Raw genomic sequence first — 24336 nt, 5'->3', positions numbered from 1 at the left:
TGGAACCTGAGGAAAGAGCAGGTCTTTTAATAAGCTCATTTGGGCAATAGATTAAAATATGGATAATTTAAAAAAATCTAAGAAAGTGCTATTTCATAGGAGAGGGAACGTCTGAAGGATTCCTCACCTGGGTACCACCATTGATAGTTTCTCCTAACCAGACGTGCTTCTTGGCCTTGGAGCTCCTGTACAAGTTCTTGGCTGAGATGTTTTCAGGTTGGGCCCGAATGCAGGTTTCACCAGAAGAGAAGTCACAGTATACTTTGATAGCATCCATAGTGCATCCTTGGTTAGGGTCAATCCAGTAGTAACCTTTTAAGGAAATAAGATCCAGAACATAAAACCTCTTATTGAGCAGAGCATAGATTCTAAAATAATTAGTTAAAGATACTGATTCTTTTAAGTACTATTTTTGATTATATCGTTTTACTGTCTATCCATAATTAACAAGAAGAAGGTGGCTATTTTCTTTCTCTTTCTTTTTTTAAGAGAGATTTTTGCTTTAGGGTGCATACACTTGTCAGAGAGACAGAGAGCCAGATAGCAAGAAATCACCCCCTCCGGGCGGGGGGGGGGGCAGCCATGCCGCAATCCTTTCTCTTCCATTCTCCTTTCAGGATCTTGGGCACCTGGCATAAGGTTTAAGCCACCAGGTATGGGACCCAAACTGCGGTCAACTACATGGGAGTCCGGTGACATAACCATTAACACCATCTGCTGGTCTCATAGGATGGCTATTTTCAAGATAAGACAGTTAAGAAGAAAATCTTTCCTCCATGAAAAAGCAAGTCAGGGTATTTATTACCACGAAAAGGGCAAAAATATGTATTAAGAGAAGCTTGAAGATAGGGCTGGTTGGGAGAATAAAATGATGCTTCATCAATTGATACGATTTCACATAATGTCATTCTTATGCAAATATATTTTGATTTTCAAAGTCAGTGGGAACAGATTTGGAAAAGCTCAAGCATGAGAAGAGTCAATCTGGTCTTGACTCACCACTGCTCCATTCTGGGTGGCTGAGTCTCAAGTCCCTGCATGTGCGAGCTGGGTTCTTCCTAGAGCCTTCAGGAGTAAGAAGGGTCTCGATTTGGTTGTTGAGGGATTTCAGAGTAGCATCAACCTCATAATCCTTGGGTCTGAGAGAAGGTGGTGAGCGAGGCTGGTCAGCCCTGTAGAAATCTCCATCATAACCAAAGTCATAACCACCACCACTCACACCGGGAGGCCCAGGAGGACCGGGGGGACCAGGAGGGCCCTGCAAAGATGAAAATGAGAGAGAAGAGCTTCTATATTAGGTTACAGTGACAGAGAGCAATGGCAGATTTTCTGGTGAGTTCAACACGAAAAACATGTTCTAATAGCAAAGAGTTAAGTTTATGTAAATAAATGACTTGCTCCCAGGCACACTTACAGGGATGAGCTTTAAAAAGCCCATAGGGTACAGGTATTATTTTGGTATTTCAGAAAATATATTGAAGTAGGATTATATTGTTATACTTACAGCAGGACCTTGGCTACCCTGAGAACCTCGAATGCCAGCAGGTCCAACCACACCAGGATGTCCAGTGCGACCATCTTTGCCAGCAGGGCCAGAAGGACCAGCAGGGCCCTAAGGAACAAGGACACCAAGTATGTGTGAGCCAGCAAAACAGCAACCTGGGGCTCACTGCCCACATTAGCCTCTATTTCAGAAATGAACTGTCTTTTGGATTCACCTACCCTAGGACCAGCTGGCCCCACAGATCCGGGAGCACCTTGATCGCCATGATGACCCTTTAAAGAGAGAACAGGAAAATCACGCTTTCAGAGCATGTATCAATCGATAGATTTATTTTTTTCAAATTGAATGAAAAACTTTAGCTTCAATGGACTATGGATTGAGAAAATTGAAAATGTAAAGTGGAGCTCTTTTCTCCCATTATGTCTATTATATTCAATTACTTTTTTTCACAAACTATTTCAGCAGTGCAATATTAGTCATCCGTCTAATTATATTTATTTTAAGTAGGGTTGAAGGACATTGTTGCCAGGAGATTTTAATATATGTACATTTCTAACTCCCTTAACCCTCACCTTTTCAGGTTGGAATGAAATAGCGTCATCTACAAGAGATGGCGTTAGCCAGAGAATGCAAAATGGATATGATGTGGGATGTTTTAGAACAATAGCAGTGAAAATTTGAAGAAGGTCCTTCTGAGTTGAAGGACTGTAAATCAGTGTACATGTGGGATGGTCATGTTTCACTTACAGCAAGACCAGGAAGACCTTGCAAGCCAGCATGTCCCTTTAAGCCAGGAAGACCTCTGGGCCCCTTATCACCAGCCTCTCCCTTGTCACCTCGAATGCCTTGTGGGCCCTGTGAAAAAAAAGAGAGAGAGAGAAGGACATAGGACTTTTTACCTTCTTTAAAAAATGACACTCACTTCTCCACAAATACTGTTTGATCTGTTTACAAAGGTAACTCAAGACGTGCAACAGTCTAGAAGCCACATGGGCTGTCCTCCTATCTCTTCTGTTAATCTGCTATAGTTGAGGTATTGGTGAACTGGTTGGACCTTAGTGATTCTTTAAGATGAACAAACATAAAGACTTAAAATAGATCAAGTTATTTGTATTTTCAGGATAGGTTAAACAATTACAAAAATATGAACTCTAGCCTATAATATTATTTACTATCTTAATGAGCGGACTGATTCTCTGATAGCTTGTAAAGAAATATTTGCCATGTACATACACTGGGACCTCTTGGACCCACAGGACCCACAGAACCAACGGCACCAGCAGGACCCTGTGAATTAGAAAAGAAAACACTCATCAGCCAGGTCATACATCCTATTCCCCACACCCTCACTGTCCCAAGTGTGGGAAAATCAGAAGTGAAGCCCATGAGGATGAAAGCATTAAGGGACTGGTATTTGCAAACTTACAGGTTCACCACGGTTTCCATGTTTGCCAGTGGGACCCACAGGGCCATGGGGGCCAGGGGCACCTGCAGCACCAACAGGACCAATATTGCCAGGATAACCACGTTCTCCCTACCAAAGACAAAATGAAGCTTAGCATCAATCTGGCCTGTATTGCAATCACTTTTATATTAGAGAAAGATGCATGAATGTACATACCTTGTGTCCAGGCTGACCATCACGCCCTGGGGGACCATCGTTTCCTGGGTTGCCCTGTGAAGACACCATGCAAATTAAGGCTCTTAGTGAGGTTCCACTACCCACTGGTCCCTATATTTTGGCTATTCTGCCTTCGTTACTCCCAGCACTCAATAATGGATCCCTTTATAGACTTTTTTTTTTTTTTGAGAGGTTTTTGCTGTAGGGTGCATGAACTTGCCAGAAAGACAGAGAGAGAGACAGAAAGTGAGAAATTACCCCCCCCCCGGGGGGGGATGGTCATGCTGCAATCCCTTTTCCTCCATTCTCCTTCGGGATCTTGGGTGCACACGCACACACAGCTGGTGTGACTTTAAGCCACCAAGTTTGGGACTCAAACTGTGGCTGATTACATGGGAGTCCAGCAATGTAGCCAGTATGCTATATGCTGGTCCCCCTAGACTTTTAAAAAATAGGAATAAGTACTTAACAACTTAGATTTTGTAAAAGGTGTTTTTTAATATTTGGGTCCAATTTTGAAGAGTGCTAATTAAAGTCTCCTTCCCCATCCCAAGTAAGTTCTCATATTTTCAATTCTAGGAGTGGCCATTACATGTGTAGATCTATCTTGTTCAGGAACTTGGAATAAGAATACTGCATCTTAGGACATAAAGTTAAACATAATGAAATTTTGACTGGTTTTATTTTACAAACCAGCTGTTAGACTCACATCACGACCAGCTTCACCAGGAGCACCGTTGACACCAGGATTACCCACATTACCAGGAGGACCACGGGCCCCAGGAGGGCCTGCGATGCCAAGAGGACCAGGTTCACCCTAAAGAAGCAGACAAGATAAATGACATTCTTCTCATTGAATGGGATGCTAGCCTCACCCTCCAAAAAGAATCCTAGCCAGGAGATTGTAGTTTGAAGAGAAGGTAAATTGAACGTGGATGGGCCACAAAGGTAAATGGTATTAGTGTTATTCTCACTCTCCCACACACTTAGAGGGCCAGGTTTGTGTGATTAATGAGATGTTGCTCTGTAATAAGATGAACCTCATTTCACCCAATACCCCAAATATAACAAATTCATAAAGTTGGTAGAGTTTAGGGAGTAGAGTAGGTTCCTAGTTGCTATCATGTATGAGGTTTAATGGAATAATTCAGAACTTCCTGTTTCATTCTTCCTACAGGATACATGATGCCAGTATATTTCATATTGCAGAGGAGTAAAAGCAATTAGAGTTTATATCTTTCGAAGTGTGTAGAAAGAACAAAAATCATTCTGCATAATGTTAAGCTGTGTCTTTATAGTGTGTGTCTAAGTAAGGTGGTATTAACACTTCTTAGATAAGTGACATGTGATCTGTATAAAGAAAATGCCATGAATAAAAATCTTAAGTGGAGTGATTCAGTGATCAATCTGTCACACTTGAAGTGGCAGCTTTTAAAATCTTTTATTATGTTAATGAGAATCAGAATGGTGTCAAGACTCACCAAAGCACCGGCAACACCAGGTAGACCACGTTCACCTCTAGAGCCAGGGAGACCCAGAATACCAGGAGCACCAAGAATACCCTGAGGACCTGCACTGCCAGGAGGTCCCTAATTAAGAAGAAAAATACTGATTATTACTGTGAAGACTCTAAGTGGTAACACAGGTTGCTTAAAGATTGTGAGCATGAACTGTCCTCAATTTAGGAAAAGGTTAGTGATGTCCCGTCGGTAGGACATAGCCGCGATCTCCTTTCTCTAACCATGATGAGTTTGCATCTTGGCATGCATATATTTTTGGTACCTGGTTCCTTCTTAAGACCAATGTATACAACATTTAAAAGTAAGTAGATGAAATTAAAAAAAGCCTTTTTGGGTTGTTGGGATAGAGTTTTCATGGAGAAAAACAATGTTTTTTTAAAAAAGTTTATTTCTTCTATGAGAGAGAGACAGACACAGAGAGAGAAGACAGGAATCCATGACAAGATTTTTATGCTGTGACCCACCCCCAGCCTCATCTTGCCCTGATCATGGGCATACATCTGTGCACCAGAAGTGTAGAGAGGCTCCAGGACACTGGGGACATTCCCGTGTGGGCTCTGTTGCATTATCACTGAACCACCATGTGGCTCCAGGGAAACAAATTTTTATCTTGTTCTCTAAAGTGCAATAAATGTACTTTTTATAGTAGTATTAATACAGGCCAATAAAAATTTAAGGAATTTTTTGTTTACTAAGATTGATTAATTTATAGTAGGATGGCCATGATAGTAAGATTCCATTCTAATCCTGGTGCCAGTATGGTGCCCTAAATTGCTTAAAGGGCTATTAAGATGAAACAGTAAGTTCTTTCATTTATGGCCAGTCCTGTTATGTGCTTTCTGAGCATCTGCTAAAGCCACAGCACCTCAATCTGTGCTGGACAGATCTCTTGGCTCACATGCGCTCTATGTGAGAGCCTGCAATACTCATCAACAAATACATGCCACTTGAAGAATTGTGTAGGGGCTTTATTTTAACTCAACACAAGGTATTTAAAAAGAGGAATCTGAGATTACTTACAGCAGTACCAGGCTCTCCAGAAGGACCCTTCTCACCAGTAAAGCCAGGAGGTCCAGATGCACCTGTTTCTCCAGTTCGGCCAACTGGACCTTGGTCACCACGGGGACCACGGAGCCCTTCTTTACCAGCAGGACCAGGGGGACCAGGAGGGCCAGAAATACCCTGTAAGAAAATCACAAAAACATTTACTTCCTGTTAGTTACCATGGGCTTGGACAGTGCCTAAGTGATTTTAGACATTAAGATGCAAACTATGTGATACAACAAAATAATATCCTGAGCTGGGGAAAATATTTAGACTTTTTAACATTTTTTTCTTGTAGAAGGAAGCAACTCCCTTCTTTATTTTCTTGATGCTGTAACAAAGAAAGCAACCGAGGCAGAGTCCATGGCAAACTTTTCTGTGAGGAAAAGCAATGCTGTACCCTAGCACTTGGCATATTGGATATGGAGTTGTAAATGGATGGGACTTTGAGTTTTGGAGGATTCTGCCCATTTCTCTTTGAAGAAAGTCAATACTGGCATTTTGCTCATCATTGACGAATCACATATGCTCTCAACTAGGTTTAATTAAATGCCTACAGGGAATGTAGATTTTTCTGTTATGAACCTGTAACAGGATTCCAAGAAATCAACATCTTTGCTATTCCCCCCCTCCGAAACCTTAACTGGAAGACTTAATCCCTGGTAATTAATTAAATTCTCTTGAGTCTTGACAGGAGATTCTGAATCAGAATTAAATTAGAGGCCAAACCACCTTTAAATTCAGGAACAATTATACCTTAACAACAGAGGCAGAATGTTAGCCATAAAGGATAATTAGATATAAAAATATCTGATATATGACTAAAACTGTTCTGTTTTTTATTTTTAACAGAGACCATGCCCTTGCAAGGGGATTGGTGTTCATATGGGGGGGGGGGGAAACAAACCTGTTAAACTGATATTATAAAATACAATTTGTAATGGTCGTGCCTTAATGATTCAGAAAAAATTGATTTTGGTCCAGGAAAGTAATAGCAAATAATCGTAATGTGTTCTCATAGGGAGTTTTTTAAACCAGAGTTTCTTCCTACCAGAGGCCAAGTCTTTTGGCTAAAGGAAATGATGACATGTGTTTGAAGTGATTTACTTACAGAGGGTCCAGGGGGACCTGTTCGTCCAGCAGCACCAGGGAAACCAACTGCACCCTAAGAACCAAAATTCCACAGTCAACACCAGCTTCACAGATTTGGACATGATCAGAATTTCTCGTCTGGTAAATCATCAGTTCATGTGACCAGGGACAGACCAAGGAACAGGAATTAGGCAGCTTTATATGAGGGCATTGTTTAGCCAGGACACTAAAGGCCCTCCTTCTCCACACGTCATCCTTACTGGTTGCCCACTGTAATGTCCATATTTTGCATTAAGGTTTTAATGATCCTTACTGAAATACTGACACATTACGTGATGGTGTAAAAGCAAGAAGATAAGACACCATGTCATCGTTGCATATTAATGCGTATACATTAATAACTATCTTAACGCCTGGCTGGGCACAAAGAGAATGGACACTCAAAATAAAACAATGTTGTTTACTGAAGGTAGAAAGCATGACCTAGAGCATTAAGCACTGTTTAGTGAGAGAAAGAGTTAGTGGAGTTCCTTCCTGGGGTGCTCTGGGTCTATAGAGAATCAGTGTGATAACACTGGATGTAAAGAGGAAGGACTTAGTCAGGCTGAAGAAGGGGACATCAATAAAGGGCCAAAGAATATTTTGCCCACTTCACAGTTTAACTGCCTGAAGTTGACCATGGTTGTTACTACAAGAGAGGTGGTACCAACACATACAGCTCTAGGTGGGATTAATCTAACATCCTATGTAACCTCCCTTAACTTCAAAACAAGAATAGTTGTATTCAGAGTGAACTTAAATCTCAAGAGTCTTTTTAAGATAATTCCAATTTTCTGAAAATTTCAAAACTTTTAAGTTGTTCCTAACAGATTCTGAAGAAAGAAAAATGATCAGAGTCTATTGTAAATACTCACAGGGGGGCCGCCATCACCACGACTTCCAGCAGGACCTGGGGGACCATTTGGACCCTAAATGCAAAGAAAAAGAAGAGGTCAAATCACAAAACAAATAATTCTTCTAAATATTAATCTTTTCTTGAAAAGGATCATTTCTATATCTCTCTGGAGAAAATTTAGAAATGAAAGATGACTGCATCATTCAAAATACATGTTCTTTCTTCAGTACTATCACCCAAATGGGATTTTGAAAAAATTTAAATGAAACAATTTTTATAAAACTTCTGTAAGTTGTAAAGAGGTACACAAATTTCAATTCTTCCCCCACCCCATCTTTGATCGGGTATATTCCCTGGTGTAGAGTAGGCACTCGACTCACGGATGCTGAATTATAACTATCATACAGACTGGGTTGTCCTCCTGCAAGTTCAACTTACAGATGGGCCAGCAGCTCCAACGGGCCCTGAGGGACCAACAACTCCATTTTCACCCTTGGGCCCTTTGGTTCCTCTCTCTCCTTTAGCACCAGGTTGACCAGCAGCACCCTGTTGAAAAGGAACAGTTATATAAGGAACTCTTATATTCTGGATCACTCTACTCCCCAACTTGGAATATTTCTGAATTAGCCTTCATTACATGATACTCACAGCAGGACCAGCAAATCCATTGGGGCCAGCAGGACCAACCTCACCACGTTCACCCTAGATGGGAGAAGAAGTTGAAAAATGTCTCATCAATGGCTAATCAATGGCTCATCAATTTCTAAAAGCTGTGAGATATGAGTGTTCAAAATGGCCTAGGTTTCTACTTACAGGGCTACCCCTTGGACCAGCAGGACCAGCAGGGCCAGCAGCACCAGCTTCACCCTATAATGGGACCAAAGACAAGTTTGTTAACGTCCTTCACAGAGACACTTCAAAAAATGGGAGGGAGCGAGCACAGTGGTGGACAGTGGGCTCTTGTCAGAGTTTTCAGTTGCCTTAGAAGAGATAACTAATGTAAATCTCACAGAGTGAAATGAAGTAGATTCTCACTCTATTTGATGAGGTATTCATATTGGGGTTTGAAGAGGTTTTGGTTGTACACTTGCAAAAACACTATAAATCAGTGCCTACAATACCAGGAGGAAGACATTTTAATTATCAGATGGACACAGGGCTGATCTATTTGCAGCAATCTTTGCAATACAATAAATAAGGTCTATTTTAAGTGGACTGTTCAATGGGCACAATATGTATTCTATTGATTTTTTTTTTAAACAATTGAAGGCTTTGAGAAGGCTCAGTACATTAGGATATTGTTAATGGGCAACAGGGAAAGACTTTAAAACAAATGATAGGGATTAAAGTATAGATCAGATAGTTGGTACATCTATAAGAAGGAAAAGAGAAATTGAAACACCTAACATTTGTTTCCTGCTGCTCTATCACGACAGTTAGGTTTTTAAATAAGTGAGATTTATACTAAGCCTTAAAAATGAATTGCTGGTGTTTTTTAGGACTAGGTGAGACAGGAATCTTAGATACTTCTATCAGCTCAGAGAGTCATAATCTGGTAGAAATGCATGCTTACCCGGTCACCTGCAGCTCCAGCAGGACCAGGAGCACCTATAGCACCAGGAGCACCCTAGTACCAAAAGAGAAATGTCGTATTAACACCTCATACCATCAAAAGTGAACCTTGCCATTCTCCTTTGCTCTGCTTCTCCAGTGACTGAACACTTTTCCTGTACACTCTGGTTGGGCATCAAGAAAGCCTCTGATGCATTTCAGTTCTAATTATCAAGACTGTTAGAAGCCACTCTCAGGAGGTGAGTAGCCCAGTAATAAAGGTTATGGAAGTATGTAAGTCAAGGGCAGGTTAGCAGTTTCAGAGATCTGAACTCTCTGCTCTTGAAAAAGTCTCATCAATAGCCTTCTTTGGAGCTGTTCAAGCTGTGATTCAAAGGAAGCACTAGCACTGCTACGCTACTGCTACGCTCACTGTAGTTCTGAGGGAGAGGCAATGAGGAAAGCACCAAGGCAGAATGTGGCCTGGACGAGTGACATGCCTGCTGAAGACCTAGTAAGGTAATGATACCTTTCTGGGATTATCTCTGACATCTTTATGACATTAACAGCTAATCTTTGGAGCTGCTCTTTCAGTGATAAATTTCCAGGGCCTACAGTAGAATAACTTCAGTCCTTCATTAGAGGTTCTGGCTCTTAAAAATGTAAGATAATTACTGTTTCTTTTAAAGCCCTATTATTACTGTAAAAAAATCATTTAAATCCCATTAAACCCAGAGCTTTTGGTTTGTAGTTTGTTACTGGTATAGTTAACACTAGGTAAGATGGTATAGTTAACACTAGGTAATTCAGTATATTATTTTCAAAGGGATAACTCCTGTTGAGTTTTTCTTTTGGAACATGTAAAATAGTAGTATTATTCACAGATCCAGAGGGAAATGGAATAGTATCCTACTAAACTTCAATGATTTTTTTTGTGTGTGTGTGTGTGTGTGTTTCTACTTTGGAAAGCTTCTCAATTCAACAGAATGAGATGTAAATAAAATAAAATAATAAAAAATAAATCTAAGTACAAACAAAAGTGTACTCACACGAGCACCATCTCTGCCAGTGTTACCAACTTCACCTCTAAGACCGGTTTCACCCTGAAAGTATAAAACAAGAATAACTTTTTGTTTGCCAACCAAATTAGGGATTCAGAATGAATCCAAGTGTTCTGGTATAAGAGATATTACAAAATTTTCCATCATTTAAATTTTTTAGTACTATTTTGTTTCCTCACTGCTCTGTAGACATTGAAAGAGGGAAAAAAAGAAAAGGAAAAAACAATTCAAGGCCCTTTCCGAATTAATGTCAAACATTCTTTTCTGATTTCCATACACCTTCCTGAAGCATAATCAAGCATGGTACAAATTCATGTGGACAGAATTAGTAGGCGACATCACAACAGGCTGCAGTGCCTGATCACTCTTATGGCAGAACTAATGCAGCAGCACGGTTGACAGCTGTTCAATATAGCTTCTTCCCATTAATTAGGGCAAGATGAGGCATTATTGTTAGTGGCATTAAAATGAGCCTCATGTATTACTCAACACCATCTGTTTGTGTGAAATTCCATGGTAGCAAGGAATTTTGCCAGATTAGTGAGTTTAGAAATGCGTAGGTACTGGGCAGCAGAGGGAAATGTATATAGATAGATATCAAAATGCTACCAGACTGTCTGCCAGGAATCATAAAACACTGGGCATCCTTGCCAGCCTCCTGTGCTAGAGTGCAACAATATGCATGAGCAGGTACCTTTTCTCCCTTTCCTCCAGGTATGCCAGCAGCGCCCCTCTCTCCTGGGAGTCCACCGGGACCAGATGCACCAGCAGTGCCTGGGGCACCGACCACACCAGGTTCACCCTTGAATTAGACACATGTAAAATCAATGACTTCGGTGGTGAGAGAAGACCACGAAGAATCCAACTCTTAAAGAATTCCAACTTAGACATTTAGTAGATGATGTTTTGGCTTGCTTAGAGACACAAAGGCAAGTTATTAAGAGGAGGGAGACTATAACGGGGGGAGATGCTCTTAATGACGTGGGGACTAAAGACAAGTGGGTAGTGACAGTGCGTGGCTGTAATTCCTTTATAATCTGTTGCCAGTTTTTTAGAGAAGGTGGGCATGGAAAATAGGATAGGACGATGGGAAGCAGAGAGTGAAAAATCTCTTCATGAAAGGGAAAAAATAGTTTGCCTAAAAATATTTGTCAGGGATAAGTTTCTTAACTCATACTGAAAACATTAAACAGAGCTCTGCAGTTTGAGAGACGTTTGGATTTTAATATATTTAAGAGTGGAGACAATAGTTTCCATTTTTATATAGAAGCCTACAATTCCATGTACTTAAAACCTGTTGACTACCTTCGGAGAGAAAGAGTCCTTTTGAAAGTACTACCTCACAGAACCATGGTTTCTTTCTTATTTTTTTCTCTCTCTCACCTTATTTTCCCAATGAGAACTTTGCACGTACAATTTTGCTTTTCACAACTAATGTTTACATTTCTTCCTATAAAGCTAAGAATCAGAAGTAATATGAGTTTTCCTCATGGCTGAAGTAATACCTGTTTTTTTCAGAAAAGTATAATTTCATATATTTTAAAATCTAAACCACAGGGTCTGTTTTGAAACACCAGTTTTCAGACTTATAATGTAGAATGAATATAGTATCCAGTAAATTTTCATCTCTTAGTCAGACATTTTCTTATTACAAAAATTTAAATTACTTTTTGAAATTTTACTCTACAGGGTCAGATGTTGAGAAAAAGAATTATTCTCTTAAATATGTCCAAATATATGTGATATTTCTAGATTAAAACAAAAGCATAAATGGTGTGATGAGAAAGGAGTGAAAACCTATATTAACATTCTAATTCATTTATGTTTGTAGAACAGAGATTCTCCCCACCTTCCCATTAAAAAAAATGAGGGGGGGAATAATTCAGGTCCTAGGTTCACTGGAATCAGACTGCTATTTTACTGACATGGAAACTATCAAATAATTGGAAATAAATCAATATGAAAAATAGTTTTATTCTTGTATAGGATCTATTTATTCTAGGGTAGATTGGGCCAAACCAGCAATATATATATAAAACATAAAATGTTACCTTGTTTCCATCAGGCCCTGGGGGTCCAGAAGGACCTCTGTTTCCAATAGGACCGGAAGGACCAGCAGCACCACTCTCGCCTGGGGGACCACGTTCTCCCTGTAAAAAAGCAATTAGAAAAAGTGTTTCAACATTCATCACTTTAAGACACACTGTTTCACATACCAGAGTTCACACCTGTTCAGCTTTTGAGTCCTGGTTATTCCATTTATTAGCAAATTGAGATTTCTTCATTTCGAATTCCTTCACTAGTAAAATGAGGGGTGGATGAGATGATCTCTAGAGTTTCATTTGGCTCTACTGTTCTGTGACTACAAATCCAAAATTTATTGCTTCTAGAGTATAACACTCAACCTTTGGAATTCACTCCCCCCCCCCTGTTTTTTTTTTGGGTCTTCTGTGATAGATCCATAGATTAAAAAAAAATAAGATGGCATTTATGCACAGTATGGAAAATAAAAGACTATGTCATTTTAGTTGAATAACAATATCATGCATGGGTAAGATTAGATATTCTTATATCTGTGTTCCCTTTTTATTACCTCAGGCCATAATGTAATAGTTATAATATTCAACAGAGAATATATATCTGTCTATCCATCCATCTAAATCTCTCTCCATTTGCATAGAATATTACTATAGCATAGCAATATATGACCCAGAATATTTATTACACATTCCCACATTGCAACTGTTTCAAAGGACTTTGTTATATCTCGGTTCTGTAGTATTATGGTTTTTTGACACTAATGTTGTTAGAGCTTCCTAGATATATGACATAATGGGACACTTTAGGGACAAACTAATTCTAGTTATGTTAATACACATAGACAAATGAAATCTATCTAATTTTATTTTTCTTTATAAGATTGGACTCATGAGTTCAGCACTAGACTTGGAAGATCAACCCACACTGCAAAAATTGACTTTAGATCTTAATAAGATATTACTTTCCCTTGTTTTAAGACAAACTATTTTCATAAATATATTTTATTTGTCTATATAAATCACTGACTATAATATATATATTAGTTCATTTATGTTTCTTATGATCATATGATTATTGAATATGAAAAATGAGGAACTAAACAAAAAGGTCTACTAAAACTGCAGAAATCTAATGCTCCCTAAGGATTATATCTTGACTACAGAAAAGCATCAGGAACTTGTTGCAATGTCAGCAGTGGCTGTGGGGAGAAAGCACTACTGCTTTTGAAAACACAGAACTTTATAAAAGTTAATTAAGTAACACTTACTCTTGGGCCAGCAGGGCCAGGGAGACCAAATTCACCAGGGAGACCCTAAACAAAGCATGAGAATAAATAAAGCATGTTATGTATGTATGATTCCAAATTCACTTAAGATTATGATATTTGAAAGGTCTGGAAGAGTGAAATAAAGCTGGATGGGCTGTACCAGCATGGATGTTTAAGTTGATGGGCTAATCAGAATGACAGAGCTTTCAGTTGTGTATGGAAGGATCCAGAAAGAGAAAATTCCGCTGACATCAAAGATGCATCCACCCCAGATCCTGGTATCAGGAAACTTAAGTTTCCCATTACTTAATTTATTGCTTTTAAAAAAAGTGGCAAAACAGACTGTCACCTTTGATAATATGATAAATAATAATGAACAAAATCAGACACTGCTTATTTTTAGCTATACAACAGACTGCCTTCTTAATAGAAATTATCATATTCTGTACATTACCTAGTTAATTGTATACCCATGTGTACCTCTTTTATTACTGACCAGCTGTCTCCTTAATGTGCCCCATTGTTGACAAAGGAGACCAGGCCACAGAATGTAACTGAATTGAGGCACATTCATCACAATTACAGAGAAAATGACTCAGAACTCATGCCCTGATTGTGGATAGCAGTGTCATGTCTGAATGCCAAGAAAAACATTAAAAGCAATTTTTCAGGGTCTAGTTTGATGGAAAATCAGTGCATTTACTCTTTCACTATGGGGAAGGAAATACTTTGTATTTTAACATTACCAAGAGAAATAAAAAAAATTAAGGCTTTTAAATGAAGTATTCATTGATAGAGCTTACTTTCATAATGTGCTGTGTCATTCAATCCATAAAATAATTTGAACTAAATAAATAACACGACTCATCCTCTCCATCAGCACTAACATCTTTAGAACACTATTATTAACATACAAAATATGAAATTTCCTTTTATATTGTCTATAATTGCACTGCTGTAAAGTATCAAACAGGGGTATCTTCAAGTGTAGGAGTTAACTGTCATTTATTTTACTCACCCTTTCTCCTGGTTTGCCTACTTCACCAGCTGTACCTGCAGGGCCAGGCAGACCCTAAATGAAAAGAAATACAAATCTCTGTAATATGGCTATATTCAGGGGATTTGTTAATAATTGGGTCTGTGAGAGGCTACCGAATATCAACATGAGCACTACTGTGTGTTGCTAAAGCATTACACGAATTTGGCTTTGAGAGAAATGTATTTTTATTTCATTTCTGAAATCATGTTCTGTGTGATGGGAGAGAGGGATTCAGTGATTTACAGCTAGCAAGTGTGACCAACGGCAGTATTTTGTATGTTGTAGTTGATTTACCTGGAAGCCTGGAGGACCAGCAGGACCCTGTTCACCTTTTCCACCTTGGACACCCTAAAAATGACAGGAAAGATAGCATAAATAGCAGTGAAGATCATTCTTGCTGTCGAGCTATAGAACTCTTGGACTGGAAAAGGAAGATGGTCATTGGGACGAGCTACATATGTTCTAGTGCAGAAACGTACAAGAGTGGGAGAAATACTCACCTGTAGTCCAGGAGGTCCCTGAGCGCCGTTGTTCCCATCAGGACCTGGAGCACCCTAGACACATGAAAAGCTGATGGTTACCTATACATCAGGCAGTTTCAGAGTGCCTCAGTCTCATGTGTTACTTTCGCAAGACAAATTTGTCATTTTAGCACAAATTAAACACATTGTAGGTTTGTGCCAAGGTTCAAATAGTGCCTGTTAACTTTCGATATGGCTCAAGGGAAGTCAATGGATGGAAAGCAACTTATAAAGACCAGAGAATGCACCCACATGTTAATACCCCTTTAAAGATAAAAGCCAAATGCTTCTCTTAAGGTGTTTTCTTTTTTTAAAGGTTTTTGTCATAGGATGAGTGTACTAGCTAGAAAAAGACAGAGAAAGACAGTAAAAGGGAAAGTAAGAAATCACCCCTTAGGAAGGTGGCCATGCTGCAGTCCCTTCTCCTCAATTCTCATCATCTTGGGATTTTGGTCATGCATGCTCATGTGCCTGGTGTGATTTTCAAGCCTCTGGCCTGGGACTTCAACGATCATCAGCCAGGTGGGAATCCAGGGCCTTAATCACCATGCCAACTTGCTATCCCCTATAAATATTTTTGACTTTATATTCTGATTCGTTATAACTTACTACCTTCTACATGTTGTACATTTTATGATGGTAAAAGGATCATTGGGGATGCCATGTTGGAAAGAAAATGATAGAATGATATCAGATGGCCTTAAAGGATATGTGCTTCTTGAGAGAATTCTATGTGAACAGATCTATACAGAAGTTAGCACCTACCCGAGCTCCAGCAAGACCAGCATGCCCTTTTTCACCAGGTTTGCCAGGATCGCCCTATAATGAACAACAAAACCAAACCAAAACCAACATTACACATTGAATGTCAAATTAGCCATGACGAGTTTGCAATGCTAATTTCTTGCTTGCTTTGTGTGTGTGCGTAAGATTCCTAATCCTTGACTTCTGTTATTTAAGACGTGAGCCAGCACCATGCAGCTCTGGAGGCAGAGATATATCTGCTTCTGCAGAAGTGAGTAACTCTGAAGACAGGTTTTTAGCACATATGCTGGGATACATTGGAGGTAAACTTTTAAGGTAATGAGTGGCCTATAGTTTTCCTATGTTGGAAGAAACTCCCTAGAGGTAAACTAGATTGATAAGGAGGAAATGCTAGAGTTTGGCCAAAAGTTACTGAGAGAGAGAAAGTTGTGACTCTTACAGTGGGGCCTTTGGGTCCAGGGAATCCAATGTTGCCAGCCTCTCCTCTTGCTCCAGCGGGGCCAATTGGACCAGGTCTGCCATCAATACCGGGAAGGCCCTGAAACCAGAGTTTATGTAAAGTTTGCCCAGCATCAACACGGTTACACAACCTCAAACTTATGATGCTGTCACGGGATGAAACAGAATGGTTTTCTGAATGCAGTTCCTTGTTTAAAGTGTCAATAAATTATGAATCCATTTTCCTCTTCTAAATAGGATGTCGGTACACACATAGCCAATTCAATCTTATATGTACACAATTTCCCTCTCTCCTCTCCCTTTCCCCACCTTTGTCACCTGCTTCAATTTTCCCTGCCGTGGTTTTCCTTACCCTTCTCTGCTTTCAGTCCCACGTTCATTTGGATCCCATAATTACAATCTATTACTATGCATTCCCAGGTGATGTATGTGGCTGATACTTATTTTCAATGTACTCATGTATAAATAAGCCACAAAATAAGACTTGATAAGGATGAAATAAGTGCCCTTGAAAATATAATGGAAAATGAGCAATACTTACCACAGGACCTTCTTTACCAGCTGGGCCAATATTTCCAGGGGAACCAGGAAGACCCTATAAGATAAATTAAGGTCCTTCCATATTAGCACTGTAACTCACATTTGTGAGTCTTAAATTAATTGAAATCTCACAGAAGTACTTTTTCCCCTTTTGTTTGTTGCGTAGGGTAAATCATTAGGGATATTAGCCACTAGCTGAGTGGTGTATAAAAAGCTCTGAAATTTTTTTTTCCTATTTTTTGTGCTTTTCCTTTTATTGAATTTCAGTGCAACTGACCTATCTACAGATACCTCCTGGAACTGTTAAGTAACATGCTATATGGGCAAAATGTATCATGTTATTTACTTTGTAATAGAAAAACTAATATTTTCAGTAAGCAATTTCCAAAGTGGATTGTTTTATTGCAATATTTGGTATCCCTATTACTTGTTTATGGTACAATTACAGTTGATATTCACCCATAGGAGATTATGGAGGCAAAAAAATATTACTCTATTGCTATGGATTAGAGTGTCTATGGATCTAAAGGTCATTGCTCCATAGCTAGTGTGATGCTGAATACATTATAGCACTTTGTGATTGCTGGAAAAAATGATTTGACTTATGAATCTAATAAACTAATAATGTATAGCCCTAATACATTTCATGAACACCTTATATAAAACTCACAAACTAAGATAAAAGATTCGTGCTGATAGGAGAATCAGCCTAATTTGGATGTATTAAAATAGATCTATTCTTTCAAAAATCTCATAGCCATTGTAACACATGATAAACAGAGAATTTATGAACTAATTAAAAATATGTAAAAATATCTACTGAGTTTTGATAAAGTTAAATTAAAAAGGCAACCATCAGAAAGTATACTTACAAATCTACTTTTGACTTTATTGTTATCTCAATATTATCCAACCCTCTAAAGAAGGAAACAATGCCAGATATGAGTCATTTAGAGTTGAGCTGAAACTTACTCGGGGTCCCATGAGACCAGGCTCCCCGGGGCGACCAGGATCTCCATTGGGGCCTCGGACTCCAGAAGGACCACTTGAACCACGATTACCAGGAGGGCCCTATTTAAAAGAAAGGGGTGGGGAGGACGATACTAAAGCTAATGACTCACCCACCAACAGAAAAATCAAGTTCCTTCCCAAAACATTAGTGATATAGACAATTTACCATGACGCCAGCTCTGCCATCAGCTCCAGGAAGACCACGAGAACCAGGGCCACCCTACAAGAAAATATATGAAACAGAAGGAAATGAGAGAAAACCCTTGATAAGGCTGAGTTTATTAAAAACATGGCGTGATCTCCCTAAGGGGAAGATACAGACATAAACCAAGCCAAAATACTTCACTCAAGCCCCAAAGGAATCCTGCAAAAATAGGTCAACATTGTTTCCAGACCAATTTTATAACATACCAAATTGAGAGTCACTGATTGAATAAAACAGATGGAAAGCAGATGCTTCCTTCATCTAGAAAACACACTCAGTAATTTTGACCAATTCCCAATGAAGAGGTGCCATCATATGCTGGGGTGTCAAGAACATTTGGAACTTACTCTCAGCCCTGGAGGTCCCGCGGGGCCTGCAGATCCAGGTTCACCATTAGGGCCTCTCTTGCCTTCTTCACCACTGGGACCAGGAGGACCTTGGGGCCCAGCAGAGCCCTGTTTAATGAAAAGCACAAGAGAGAGGGAAGTAGGAAAGTAATTTTTATATCAGACCTAGCTAGAGAAACTAGATTAAAAAGGTAACACCAAAAACGTGTGAATATAAAGGTACTTACAGGTTCACCCTTGTTACCACTCTCTCCTTTGGAACCAGCTGGACCAGGCTCACCCTAGAATTCCATACAAAACAGTAGTCAAATGGCAAACATCTGTCAAAATTCTCTCACAGACAAATCTCTTGAAAATATTTATGGGTCATGTAACTAGAAGCTCAAATTCTCTAAGAAACATGCCTGATTAATATCTCAATCTCTTACAGGAGATAGTTTTGTGGAAAAAAAAAAAAACGAGGAATATTCAAACAGTTTTAAAAAAAAAATCTCCACAAGGGAATGAACGGTCTTGGTTGAAAGGATAAAACCAACATTGCAGAATATTGCTTTATTTACCTTTAGATAATATATTAAGAAAGTTGGAGAGGTGTGTAAATGTAGTTACATTACATTGCATATATTTATATAAGTAGTTTAGCCGAAAAAATGCTAAGGAAGAAAAAAATAAGAATAGTAAAGCTAAAAGAGGACATCTAGATAGTAATGAAATATGGTAGAGCTGGTATTTTAAGATGATAAAAGCCAGAGTCATGGCCACTTACAACAAGTCCTCTGGCACCAGTAGCACCGGCAGCACCAACAGGGCCAGGAATACCACGGGGCCCAGGGAGGCCAGGAGCCCCAGCAACACCAGGAAGGCCCTGTCGAAGGAAAATGCAGAGGTCGTCATGAGGTGATGACACTCACTAAAAGCTTTAAGACCACAGCAGCATGTTTTATTTGCTCAGTAATACTCACAGCAGCACCCTTGGCACCAGTCAGGCCATTGGCTCCAGGGTTACCCTGTGAGGAAAATGAAAGGATAGGGATATCAATTAATTGGAATATTCTGAACTTGCCCTCCTCCTCATTTTCTTCTACTCAATACAATTAATGCTAATGGCTACTTACAGGAGGTCCAACAGGACCAGAAAGACCTGGAAGACCGATTTCACCACGGGGACCCGCAGGGCCAGCAGGACCAGGGTTACCAACAGGTCCAAGTTCACCCTAAAAGAGGAAAATGACAGTTAAGAATGAGCCAGAAAATAATGAAACAGCATATCTCCATTTTTTTAGGACATCGAGTTTTATGCAATTTCTTGAAAACTACAATAAATTTACCTTGGTACCACAAGATGTAAATTTGGTCTCCTGTTTTCCTAGCCTAGTCCCTTCATCTTAGCTATTATTGGTACTTCACTCTTTCTGTTTCTCTGTGGTCAACTCTGGTTTTTAGTCCTGACTAGTTTGGGAGCGTATCCCATACAAAGTTTATAGAAAGAATTTCCATATTGCCATATATATCTATGCTCATAATATACAAATGCAGAGAGACGATCTATTTTAAACTTGGAGTGAAGATACTGGTCATTCTATATCCATTTTGAAGGGAGGGACTAATTAAGGTAACTATTCATAGTTATTTCTCTTTTGGAAAACACAATTCCAATCTTTCACATCATAGAAAAAAATTCATCAAGGTAGTGACATTGGTCACCAGTATTTTTACCTTGGGACCAGGGGCTCCTGGGAAGCCAGGAGGACCAGCAGACCCAATGGGACCCTGAAAGCAAAGCAGAAAAATGTAAGAAACTTCCTCCAAGTAAATGAAGAAAATAACAACAACAAAAGATTTAAGTGGTTTCATTTTTTTTCATTAGCAAAGATACATCTGACAGCTAGTCTGTTGTCATTAGCATCTTATCAAAGGGAAGACAGCCAATGTATTCAAGGTAGGGTAGATTTTACTTTACATGTCAATCAAAAGCCCCAGTCATATACATAGCCTATATTACTTATAAATGAAAAGGTCCTTGTAGAACATTCGATGAAGTGTCTAAAATGATGTTCTCTTGTATTAATGCAGAATATAGTCCCACCCAAACTCTTAACCCCTGCCAAATATTCCCATGCCAAAACTTACAGCAGGACCCACAGGACCCACACTTCCATCACTGCCACGGGCACCCTATGAAGAAAATGAAGAGGAAAAATCAAGTGGGAAGTTAAGTGGAAGTCATTAGAGGGTTTTAAAATGGGATTCAAAAAGAGAAAAAGAAAATGGAAATACTTACAGCTGGGCCAGGGGCACCAACACGTCCTCTCTCACCAGGAAGCCCACGGGCTCCCTAGAAGCAGAAATATTTTCAATAAAATCCAGAATGCTAATGTTTTAAAAAGTCACAGGTATCATTTGCTTTGTCCCATTTCCAACATGTGCAAGAGTCCACTAAAAATAAATAGATCTTGTTGTAATTCCAACTACAAGGTAGTGAGTGGGTTTCAATTAAGTGTGCTGAAAGTTATTAGAAAAGTATCAAACAATATGATGCTGAGGGAAATGGCAATTAGCAAAAACATGAAAGAAGTTCCAGCTTGTAAAGAATACCCACATGTAGACTTACAAAAAAGCAATCAATACTTACTGCTTGACCTGGAGTTCCATTTTCACCAGGGGCACCAGGTTCACCCTACATGGAGCAGAAGGATTGAACTTTGGTTATTATTGATATTATTATTATTATTTTGATGTGTAAGTTTTACTCTACAATTCCAGTTTGAACCAGTCACATACTTTGTAAAATAACATTTTTTCTTACACATATAGAGTGCTACTCAATTATGAGGGACATGTAAGTTTCAAAACTTGGTAAAACTTTTTATTTAAAGAACACCAAATATCAGATTACTAAGAAGATGTGGTTGTTAGAAGACACTCCCCTCTCCAGTTTCCTCCTTAAATTTTGAATATTTTTTTATACTAGGCTTATGTATTAGAAATGATATCACAAAAAGAGATAGTAAGGAAAAAAATGCATGCTTTCAATGTAATCATGTTTACCCTTTTAAAAGTTATTTTGAATATTCAGTGTTATTATTTCCATAAAATATGCATGAAAATGTGAAGGTTTGGAATTTTTCTTTCTTTTTTTTTTTTTTGGAGAGATTTTCACTGTAGGGCGCGTGCCCTCACCAGACAGACAGATAGAGACATAGAGACAGAAAGCGAGAAATCACCCCCCAGGGGGGATGGTCACGCCGCAATCCCTCTCCTCCATTCTCCTCTTGGGATCTTGGGCACGCACGCACACGCACCCGGTGTGAGTTTTAAGCCACCGGGTCCGGGACACGAACCGCGGTCGACTACGTGGGAGTCCAGTGACATAGCCATTACGCTAACTGCTGGTTCCCAAGGTTTGGAATATTTTTAGAGCTCTAATATTTATTTCCAATATATATTCTTATCCTGAGTAAAAACAATGGTCCTGTGTTGATATTGGGGTAATTTAATGCTATGACACATATAGAAGAACTTTCCTTCATGACAATCTGATGTAGAATAAACATGGTTTAGGAAACCATAAAAGACTTCACATTTCTAGGGTTCTATGTGGAGTATATTCTTTGGGATTAAGCACTGGAATGGGAGTCAGGGTTTCTAGTCTATACCCTTCTTACCATTAGATGTGTGACTTTGGGCAAGTCACCTGCTCTCACTAAACCTCAGTTTCTCCCATCTGCAAGATGAGGGCATCTCTAATGCTTCTTGCAGCCCTAACATTTTATGATACTGTGATTAGTAGTCTGAGCTGTTAGATTGGTCTCTTGGGAGAATGAATTTGACCTTATCCATTTGTGTGGCAGCTGGAAAGTTAGAAGAGATTCTCCATATTCATGTTCATTTCTGGTCCCACTAGTATTTGTTACTCATTAATTTGTAATTACGTTGGTATTCACTTTAATATCACATTATCTCCTTAATAGGAAAGAGAACATTTTATAGTTGAAAATGCTGTCAAAGAAGAGCCTAGCCAAGAGATAACACACTTCTGAGACTTTAATTACCTAATTAAAATTTTTTTGAGTGTGCACAGATAAATCAGAGGAAAGAGGTTGGAAGTGTATTGTGACATGAATGTACCTATCTAATTAGTGCACGACAAAGGAGAATTTACTGTTTAAACTAATACATAGTGTTCTAATATCTGATTATATGTTTATTTACTTTTATTTTGTGTGCAGAAATCAATTGAAATTGTAGGACAAAAGAAAATGGAGGTAGAAAATATTGACATCATTTCTTTATCTTCATCAGTTAATCGACATTGAATTAAATACATATTAATCATTGGTCTTTTGTCGCAGAATCACATAGTCTCCATTGTTGAAAGATTTGAAGTATAGAAGAGGAAACAAGATACCTTTTAAGATATGGGTAGTCTTCAAGAAAAATATACTTTTTGGTGATGGAGAATTATAATCAACGGTTAAAAACAATGCTTCTAATTTAGTATTTACCTTCACACCTGGAGCACCGGCCTGTCCCTTCAATCCATCCATACCGTTGTGTCCCTGAAAGGTAATCCTTATTAATGAAGTGCTGTTCCATGATAGCTTGGTCAAATCAAAATCTGTCTTTACAGTTAGTATGTCCTGGGTGAATCTTGTGACTGCTCCAGTAGAATGGAGTCGAGCGTTTCTGCTCCAGACTAGCTTGCTCCATGACCCTACATTAGTCACTAACTTCCTGCACTTAAGAAGGGAAGATATAGGACTGGATGTTTTCTCACGTCCTTTTTACCCTTCATAATTTTATAATTTTCAGATGATGGTAAATACCATTAAGTAATACATATTTTATACAGTCTTTTTTGGTGGTAATCCCATTTGTTGGCAGCTATGAACAGACTGAAAAAAACTACACCCCACTTTTCTTTCAATCAGCCTTACTCTTCAATTCTCTCCCCTTTGGAAAACTCCAAGAATTTTAAAGAAAGAATGACAGATCTTTAAAAAGTTCATGGAAAATATGTATTATGAAAAGAATTCACATCAATTTCTAATTTTTTTCCTGCCAAAATAAACTCATACTTTAATTGCATTTTCCCATTTTTTATGAAGTTCTCTCATATATGTCACTCAGGAGTTTAAATATACTTGATTTTTTTTCCCAAAAATAATTGGCATTTTCTCTCATCTGGGTAAAAAGGTGCTCACCCTTATACCCTTGAATCCGGGAAGTCCAGGAGTTCCAGGAAAACCACGAGCACCCTTAGAAAGAAATAAAGGAGCAGGTGAATTTTCGTTATACATAAAATGATAAAGATTTCTTCCCTCCAAAGTCTTTCTTCTTATTGAAGCTCAAGCTTGGAATCAAAGACTAGTGTATGTCTAAGCACAGAGTCTCTACTGTGAGTAACTAAGACTTGGGTATTTATAGAAAACACAGTCTAGTCGCTTAAAGCATGTTCACTGCATTAATATTACATTATCTGCATTAAAACATGTATGCATTCTTTACTAGGATCTTTTCTTTTTCAGATGTCTTCCATTAGTGTTATGAGTGGCATTTATATTGTCATTTTGACTAAAGCTAGTTTTAGCAACTATTTTCTATTTGAGAGGTGATATTTGGACTATGTATTGTTGTAAGAAGTCTCACCTGTGGTCCAACAACTCCCCTCTCACCGGGTCGTCCAGGTTTTCCAGGGTGGCCCTAAAATATGAAAGCATTGCAGAGTCAAAACTTTCTTTGCAGTCAATAATCAGACAAGAGTGGGGCCATCTTGGTTTATACAATAATGGAGAAAGGTACCACTTAAAAATATGGATCCCAAAAGATATTTAACCAACAACTATCTTTCCCT

The 24336-nt window shown here is 38.8% G+C and overlaps 1 protein-coding gene across 1 annotated transcript in view; it reads right to left on the bottom strand.

Moving 5' to 3' along the window:
• COL1A2 (collagen type I alpha 2 chain) overlaps positions 1 to 24336 on the bottom strand; it is a 38065-nt gene that overhangs the window by 2591 nt on the left and 11138 nt on the right. The window contains exons 10-50 of the mRNA XM_006157479.3: positions 24132 to 24185; positions 23687 to 23740; positions 22988 to 23041; positions 21115 to 21159; positions 20764 to 20817; positions 20613 to 20657; positions 20199 to 20252; positions 19598 to 19696; positions 19445 to 19489; positions 19249 to 19347; positions 18710 to 18763; positions 18483 to 18590; positions 18097 to 18150; positions 17892 to 17990; positions 16921 to 16974; positions 16360 to 16458; positions 15921 to 15974; positions 15135 to 15188; positions 14929 to 14982; positions 14614 to 14667; positions 13596 to 13640; positions 12340 to 12438; positions 10983 to 11090; positions 10277 to 10330; positions 9250 to 9303; positions 8490 to 8543; positions 8325 to 8378; positions 8115 to 8222; positions 7696 to 7749; positions 6801 to 6854; positions 5666 to 5827; positions 4607 to 4714; positions 3835 to 3942; positions 3126 to 3179; positions 2931 to 3038; positions 2738 to 2791; positions 2252 to 2359; positions 1723 to 1776; positions 1505 to 1612; positions 1000 to 1258; positions 128 to 312 (exon numbers count right to left, since the gene is read on the bottom strand). Of these exons, the coding sequence (XP_006157541.1) occupies positions 128 to 312; positions 1000 to 1258; positions 1505 to 1612; positions 1723 to 1776; positions 2252 to 2359; positions 2738 to 2791; positions 2931 to 3038; positions 3126 to 3179; positions 3835 to 3942; positions 4607 to 4714; positions 5666 to 5827; positions 6801 to 6854; positions 7696 to 7749; positions 8115 to 8222; positions 8325 to 8378; positions 8490 to 8543; positions 9250 to 9303; positions 10277 to 10330; positions 10983 to 11090; positions 12340 to 12438; positions 13596 to 13640; positions 14614 to 14667; positions 14929 to 14982; positions 15135 to 15188; positions 15921 to 15974; positions 16360 to 16458; positions 16921 to 16974; positions 17892 to 17990; positions 18097 to 18150; positions 18483 to 18590; positions 18710 to 18763; positions 19249 to 19347; positions 19445 to 19489; positions 19598 to 19696; positions 20199 to 20252; positions 20613 to 20657; positions 20764 to 20817; positions 21115 to 21159; positions 22988 to 23041; positions 23687 to 23740; positions 24132 to 24185 (3279 nt within the window). The remainder of the gene's footprint in view (positions 1 to 127; positions 313 to 999; positions 1259 to 1504; positions 1613 to 1722; positions 1777 to 2251; positions 2360 to 2737; positions 2792 to 2930; positions 3039 to 3125; positions 3180 to 3834; positions 3943 to 4606; positions 4715 to 5665; positions 5828 to 6800; positions 6855 to 7695; positions 7750 to 8114; positions 8223 to 8324; positions 8379 to 8489; positions 8544 to 9249; positions 9304 to 10276; positions 10331 to 10982; positions 11091 to 12339; positions 12439 to 13595; positions 13641 to 14613; positions 14668 to 14928; positions 14983 to 15134; positions 15189 to 15920; positions 15975 to 16359; positions 16459 to 16920; positions 16975 to 17891; positions 17991 to 18096; positions 18151 to 18482; positions 18591 to 18709; positions 18764 to 19248; positions 19348 to 19444; positions 19490 to 19597; positions 19697 to 20198; positions 20253 to 20612; positions 20658 to 20763; positions 20818 to 21114; positions 21160 to 22987; positions 23042 to 23686; positions 23741 to 24131; positions 24186 to 24336) is intronic.

Source organism: Tupaia chinensis, unplaced genomic scaffold (assembly GCF_000334495.1).
Source record: "Tupaia chinensis unplaced genomic scaffold, TupChi_1.0 Scaffold000544_1, whole genome shotgun sequence".
NCBI classification, from domain to species: Eukaryota; Metazoa; Chordata; class Mammalia; order Scandentia; family Tupaiidae; genus Tupaia; species Tupaia belangeri.
The sequence above is the reverse complement of the archived record's forward strand: the minus strand, read 5'-3'. Positions and strand labels throughout refer to the sequence as shown.